This window comes from Haplochromis burtoni, unplaced genomic scaffold (genome assembly GCF_018398535.1).
Source record: "Haplochromis burtoni strain Fernald_Lab_line unplaced genomic scaffold, NCSU_Asbu1 Contig_657, whole genome shotgun sequence".
NCBI classification, from domain to species: Eukaryota; Metazoa; Chordata; class Actinopteri; order Cichliformes; family Cichlidae; genus Haplochromis; species Haplochromis burtoni.
In genome coordinates, this window is record NW_024583018.1 from 72,494 (window position 1) to 79,841 (window position 7,348).

Consider the following 7,348-nt stretch of genomic DNA (forward strand, 5'->3'; position numbering starts at 1 on the left):
CCTACCCTCTCTCCATATATTTCTCTCTGTCTCAGAATGAAATTGCTTTTCTAGTTTGAGTTCCAGACTGATTAGCAGCTGTTGACTAACTATTACACAAAATTGTAGTTAACAAGGAACAGAAAACAGGTGTGACTATGAAAGAGGTCATTATGGGCTACAACTCCCAAAGTCCCACATGATCCTGTTCATTCACAGTGTTCCAGCTGCTCAGTGTACGCTGTCCCAGCATCTTACATCTTGCTGCTGTGTGCTGTGGGGAGTGTAGGAATTTGGTACCATGTCTTGACAGTCTTCTTTTTTATCTTTGAACAAGGGAAATAACACCAAACAAACATGTAGGTTTCTGTTGCAATGTTTGGTTCTTCAACACTTTGTTTTTTGTCACAAAAAGACCTTACTACGATCTTCCAGGGAGTAGCATTGCCAAAGCAATCTGCAGTTGTCATGGGCATGTTAATCTAGAAGCTAAATTTAAGAAGTCTGAACTTCAGTTTGTTTAGAAAATATTTATTTCCTGTAATGTACACTGTACAAAGGCACATACACATTTGAAGGAACATTTCTTCACTTTAGTCTGAAGTCACTACATGATTTCTTTTATAATATACCATATAGATAACACATAGATTCTCATTCAATGAACAGCCTTAAAAGAGAAAACTATTCTAAATGCAAGATTTTGCTATTCTACCTACTAGCTTTCTTTGCTTAATATAAAAACATTTAATATTGGAAAAAATGAAAATTATTCATTTTTGTATTTGCATAATGATTGAGACAATTATCTTTCAAAATAAAAGGTTTAATCCATAGACCAATCAGCAGTCAGTATCATTCTATCAATTACTACTGAGCCATATGCCAAGCAGGTAAGTCTAATGTTACACAGTTCACTTTACATCATGAGTGTCTTTGTTCTAATGGGATTCCAGAGATTATCCATAGCAGCTTACCATAACAACCATCTGATGTTATGTTGTGATTGTCAGCTCATGCTGCTAGTCTACAGTACCGTCAGTTCTGTTGCTAGACCATAAGAATTAACAACATGAATGCCAGAGAAGAGTTTCTTAATTTTGTCCCTTGCTTTACTGTCTGCACTTCCAGTACTGCTGCTGCACCTATGAATTTTATATTGCTAGTCATCTCCTTTTTTTTTTTTTTTTTTTTTTTTTTTTTCTTTTTTTTTTTTTTTTATTTTTTTTCTGTCATATATAAATAAAGTTAACAGTCACCAAAGTTGAATCTGAACTTTGAATACTCACATAGGTTAAGGATAGGAAAAGCTGTCAAACATTACCCTCTTTTTCTCATCATTTTTCTTCAGTCACTGTTACACCATCTACCCTGTTTCACAGCCCACGGCTTTACAAGATCTCACAGACTTAGCCTGTTGGCAGGATAACTCTATGGAAGAAAGAGAGATGAGTCTAAATTTGTCATTGTCACTGTGAGCATGCTTGCAAATGTTAATGCAGATCACTGTACTTATTGTTATCCTGACCTTTTCACTTTTTAATAACATGTACATTTTGTGAGTGCTGCTTTTATAGCTTTGCTCTCAAATGTATTTTTGCTAGAAAACTAATTCTATTTTATTTGATAATAAAGGTAAATAAGAAATTCTATAACCTCTATAAATAGGTAATGTAGTGTTGCCACTGGGCACTCACAGGCAAGGATGACAACATGCAAACTCTTGATTCAAACCCAGAATATTCCTACTGGCCACTCCACCACTGTGTCACGTTCTGGATCATTCAGTTGTCATGTACTGTATTGCTTGTTGTAGCTGGGAACTGTAAGTTTATTCTGGCCTGCAACTGTTTATGTCTGGTCCCAGTCAAGTAATATTCATACGTTATTCCTGTTAAGTCTATCGGAACCTACCCTTTAGCTAGCTTAAGTCAGTAAGTTCTCAAAGCAGGTATTACATTTGAACAAGGTACATCTGAATTTCTACACAGTAAATTGCTTACTTGGAATTCAATAAATATCTTATCCTTGTATGAGAAGCGTGAAAATTTAGTTGATACAAAATGCAATCAAACTGCTCCATGGCTCCCCAAAATAAAAATAAAAACCTAGAATAGTTTTAAATTTTGGCTCCTGTGTACTTCTAACCATGGATTTTTCACAATCATTCTTTAAACACAGCAATTCTGCAATTTTCATTTGATTTTGGAGAAAAGAATTAACCAAATCTGGCAAGATGTGCAGTTGGTGAGTAGCAACTGTCTGTTAGTGTGGTTAAAAAGACAGTAATGGGGCAAGCATGACAGTGAAACTGCAGTAGCACTCAAGTGCTGTCGATAAGGTGATGCCTAAATATAAATTGTGTATTTTCATGAGCTGAGTGACCAAACTTTTTGATCGTACCTTGTAAGTTTGAAGTGTGATAAGAGAACAGTTTAGACTGTTCTTATTCAGTCATGTAAATTCTTCTATGATCCTTGCATTTTCATCATCTTGAATTACTTTTCCTTAAGTATTAAATGTTCAAACACACACATCTCCCTATACCCCACTCCACGCACATTCTTCCATCCTTGCTAGTCAGTCATTTTAACTAATACAACTGCCAGTAGTTACTGGTTCCCCTGCTTTGAGCACTGAGGACTTGAAGTGATTTGAGGGAGGAGGTGAGGGAGCCTGCAGCAGTACTTATATATATCTGGCATACATTTGAATTTTTATAATGTTGAATCATAAATTCAAATTTACCAAATTCAATCAAATACCTCCTGACAACAAATATATCTGCCTCCACTTGCATATTCTCTCGGTCTCTTTGAGAATCTTCCCTTCAGCATTCTTACTCCATCCTCTCATTTCCATCACCGTTGATCTGCACCACACAGTCCTTGTTCATAGGCTCTTTTGAATGGGCTGTATCAAAGTGCTGGTTGCTTACTGTGTACCTTCCACAGGCATCCAAACCCAAAGCAGGGACAAAGCGGCGGTCAAACTGGATTTCTTGGCGCAGATAAGAGGTCCTCTTCTGGCAAGTGTCGCCAGTTCCCTCCTGCAAGGCTGATAGGAAGACAACTAACTCAAAGTGGGTTGATGAACCCTCACACAGGACAGGATAGAGGGGGCTCCGACGGTCCAGGGGGTGGTAAAAGGTGAGTGGGAAAATGAAGAAGGGGCATGGCTGCTGGCCCAAATGGTCCAAATAGAAGTCCAATGAAGTCTGGTGCAGAGCTTGGCCTTCATGCTCCTCGTATAGCACAGCACTCACCTTTACATCCACCAGAGGCCGCTGCAGCAGATTGGTGACTCGAAGCATGAGGCACGTCTGACCCAGGTGTTGGCCCACCACTGCCTGGTGGCTGAATTGTATGGCTCCTGCTCGCTTCTGGGGGCGGGCAATCTTGGCTACAAATGCACCTGAAAGTTAAGACGAAGTCTTGTTCATGTTGTTTTTTTAGCCGGTTAATCACATTTTTTAGTAATGTTTCTTTGTACTAAACCATAGCACAGGAAATATTTTTCTCAAGCATCATGGAAAACCCCCCACAAAATGAGTAGTTAATAGTAATGGTTGCAGCATATGACCAAAGAACATGAAAACATGAAGTGCCATTAAGCTGAAAACTTTTTCTCAAATTATTATGAAATTATTTTAAACCTCTGCATATAAAAAGGATTATAATTCCTAAACACCTAATGTAATACTTTTGCTAAATGCTTTAAACCTCTCCACAAATCGCTACCTTATTATGGTGGAGGGGTTTTTGTGTCCCAGGGATACCAGGGGCTATGTTGTCTGAGGCTTTTTGTCCCCTGGTAGGGTCTCCCAATGAAAATTGGTCCTGGGTGATGGACCAGACAAAGACCAATTTAAAAAAACCCCTATGAGCAGAAGATTGAGGGAACCATTTACCCTGTGCAGGATAGGGTTAACCAAGACCCTGCCCTGGAGCCAGCCCCGGGGAGGGTGTCCGAGGGCGAGCGTCTGATGGCCGGGCCTTAGTCCATGGAGCTCATTTGGGCACAGCCCAAAAAATGAACATGGGCCCACCTTCCTGTAGGCATACCATCCCCACATTGCGCTGCAGGGCTCGGGTGCAATGTGTGCTAGGTAGAGGCCAAGGTCAGAGACCAATCCCAGGCTACCAAGACTAGCAACTGGAACATGGAATGTCACCTCTCTGGTGGGGAACGAGCCTGAGTTAATGTGTATCGTCTGTTCTTATAAGAATGACGGCCTTCTTGGAGTCCCTGGACAGGGTGCTTGAGGGTGTGCTCTATCTGGGGGCTCTGTCGTCCTACTGGGAGACTCCAACGCTCATGTGGGCAATGACAGTGAGATCTGGAGGGGTGTGAGTGGCAGGAATGACCTGCCATATCTGAAACAAAGTGGTGTTGTGTTACTGGACTTCTGTACAAACCACAGTTTGTCCATAACAAACACCATGTTTGAACATACAGGTGTCCATAAGTGCACTTGGCACCAGGACTCTCTAAGCAACATGTTGATGATTAATTTTGTAATCATATCATCAGATGTGTGGCCTTATGTTCTGGACACTCGGTAAAGAGAGGTGCTGAAGTGTCAACTGATCACCACCTGGTGGTGAGTTGGATCAGGTGGCAGGGCAGGATGCTGGACAGATCTGGTGTGCCTAAACCTATAGTGAGGGTTCACAGGGAACACCTGTCCCAGTCCTTCAACTCCCACCTCCAGCAGAGCTTCGACAGTGAGTCCAAATGCACTCAGCACCTCAATTGCTGAAACTGCTGCACTGAGCTGTGGCCACAAGGTGGTTGGTGCCTGCCGTGGTGGTAACCCCCGAACCAGATGGTGAAGGGAACCGTTAGGCTGAAGAAGCAAAAATGTAAAAATATGTAATGTCCAAAATGTTATGGTCCTAACTGTATGGAGAGGCAGACAACTACAGCAAGTTCATATAGAAATTGGGGAATTGTATGTCTGATAGAAAATGTTTAGACTGTTGAAAAACATATAATATTTCTGCTTTTTTTTCAGTAGTAAAACAGAAACAAAAGGTAATAGACAATGGAAAGACTAAAAGTAAAATACAAGCACTTGGATAAACATCATTACTTTCCTCACTTGTTCTGAGGGTGTGCATTGTCATCAGATAAATGCACATTTCTGATTTCTATATAGCAAAGGCAGTGATCATGATAGTGGAAACAATTTTAGACCAAAGAATGATGTTTAAACTTCAAAATATCTTTTAAAATGTTAGAAGCACAACTGTATTCTTAAAGTGCCCTATTTTTACATTACTGTACTAAATGTGTCTCAAATCACAGGAGAATAACTTAAAATATATGACTATTTCTTAAGCCTCTTACACTGTGCACTGCTTTTGGTTCATTTATTAATGGTAAACTGGTCATTTTTCAATGAAAAGTTGGAGCAGTGTTACTGGGTTGGACCTGGTAACACTCACACATCGGTAAAGTAAAGTGTGGTTTGATCTGTGAATTTTTGTGAGGAGCAGCGTAATGTTTGAATAAAGCTTGAAAAAGGTTCAGACAAAAGATGCCAGTGTCCAAGATAGAATAGCATTTCTATGGGATGAAGTCAACAATATTACATATCTAATTTTCTGGCTACCTAGAAATATATTCATGGGATTTATCTCTGGAAGTGCAATACCTGGAGTATTCCAGCAGGTGTCACATTTTTTTAGCCTCAGAAGCTTTAAAACTGCAATCTCTGTTCTGCCTCATGAGGTTGGAATCCTATAGCTTTTTTTCTTATCTCAGGATTAATGAAACAGATCTTGTAACATGTTGTATTATAAGATATTTGTTTAATTAATCTTTAGATCTTTTGTTGTGCCATAAGATCTAGTTTTCCACTTCAAATGTTTATGATTAGGATGTGGATAGGTGTTTTGGAGATTACTGGTTTGATTTAAGCACTGACTGAGACTGGCAACCTGTCTGGGGTGTATTTTGTCTCTTGCCCAGATTCACAAAGTCTGCTGTGAAAGGTTCCAGCCTATGAGAAAAATGTCAACATGAGCAATTTCACAAAGAAATGATAGTATGATTCATTTAGTATGATTTACACGTTTTCCTTTGACTTTGGGCTACCACTAAAACACCTTCTATTGTGAATATGTAAATGTCAACTCAGTGTGGTAGTTATTTTCTGTTATGTTTCCCAAATAGTAAATTAAACTTAAGACTGAGAATTGTCTTAGAATAATTGATGTTTTGATGGAGAGATGTACCTGTGATAAATGCTTCCAGCATGAGCCCAAGCAGCATCTGTACAGCCAACAGTGCTATAGCACTGGGGCAGTCTCCACTGGGGAACATAGTGCCATAGCCGATGGTTAGCTGAGTCTCCAGGGAGAAGGAAAATGCAGCAGTGAAGCTTGTAATGTGCTTTACACAGAGCACATGCCCCTGTGGGGGCGCATCATGATCCTGCACAGCAAGGTCCCCATTTAGGTGTGCCAGCAAGTACCACAGACAGGCAAACAACAGCCAGTGGGCCAGGAAGGAGGTGCAGAAGGCCAGGAGGACCCATCTCCAGCGCAGACTCACCAACAATCCCCACACATCCTGCAGGGCCAACAGCCAGGCTCTGCGTAAAGTCTCATGCCATGAGCCCGAAGAACACACAGTGGGGCGAAGTGCACAGTGTCCATCTTTGGTGATCAGACGCTGGTGAGGTGGAGCGGACAGGAGAGGTGATGAGGAAGCCTTGCCACCCAGAACACTGCTGTTCGATTTGGTTGTCATGCTTATGGGCAAAGTGAAGGTGATGATGATCCTGAAATGAAATAACAGGGGAGATGACTAACATAAATGATCAGTAATTATCCATACAACTTTTATCAGCATTTTTCCCATACAAAAATAGATGTAAAGAAAAAAAGAGCTAGAAGTTAGTCACACTGTGGTATGAAATTTGCCCATGTATGGAAAAGAGGTGGGGATGGGGGCTTTGTGATCTGTGGGTAAATTATTAGAGAGCTCGCAATAGCTTCTCAAGTTCCTGTTTTCTCTCTACATACTTCTTGTGACTGCTGTTTTGAATCGCATCATTTTGCTGAATAATTTCAGCTTGGTTAAAAGGACAATAAGTTCAGGTTATTCACTCCTGTCTCTTTTCTCCAGTAAATGAGCACAGAGAGCAGTTCCTACTATCTAAAGATTATAACTGTAATTAGAATTTAGTTGAAAAAAGGTCTTGATGCATTGCTGCCTGTAAGTTGGTGGATTCTTTTAGTTATGCTAAGCTAACCAAATGCTAAATCTATCTATCTATCTATCTATCTATCTATCTATCTATCTATCTATCTATCTATCTATCTATCTATCTATCTATCTATCTATCTATCTATCTATC

General features: G+C 40.2%; 1 protein-coding gene across 1 annotated transcript in view; it reads right to left on the minus strand.

Annotated features, from left to right (window-relative positions):
• Positions 1 to 1,197: 1,197 nt before the first annotated feature.
• Positions 1,198 to 7,348, minus strand: part of LOC102304056 (inward rectifier potassium channel 13) — a 10,507-nt gene continuing 4,356 nt past the window's right edge. The window contains exons 2-3 of the mRNA XM_005950278.2: positions 6,222 to 6,769; positions 1,198 to 3,393 (exon numbers count right to left, since the gene is read on the minus strand). Of these exons, the coding sequence (XP_005950340.1) occupies positions 2,819 to 3,393; positions 6,222 to 6,738 (1,092 nt within the window). The 5' untranslated portion in view covers positions 6,739 to 6,769 and the 3' untranslated portion in view covers positions 1,198 to 2,818. The remainder of the gene's footprint in view (positions 3,394 to 6,221; positions 6,770 to 7,348) is intronic.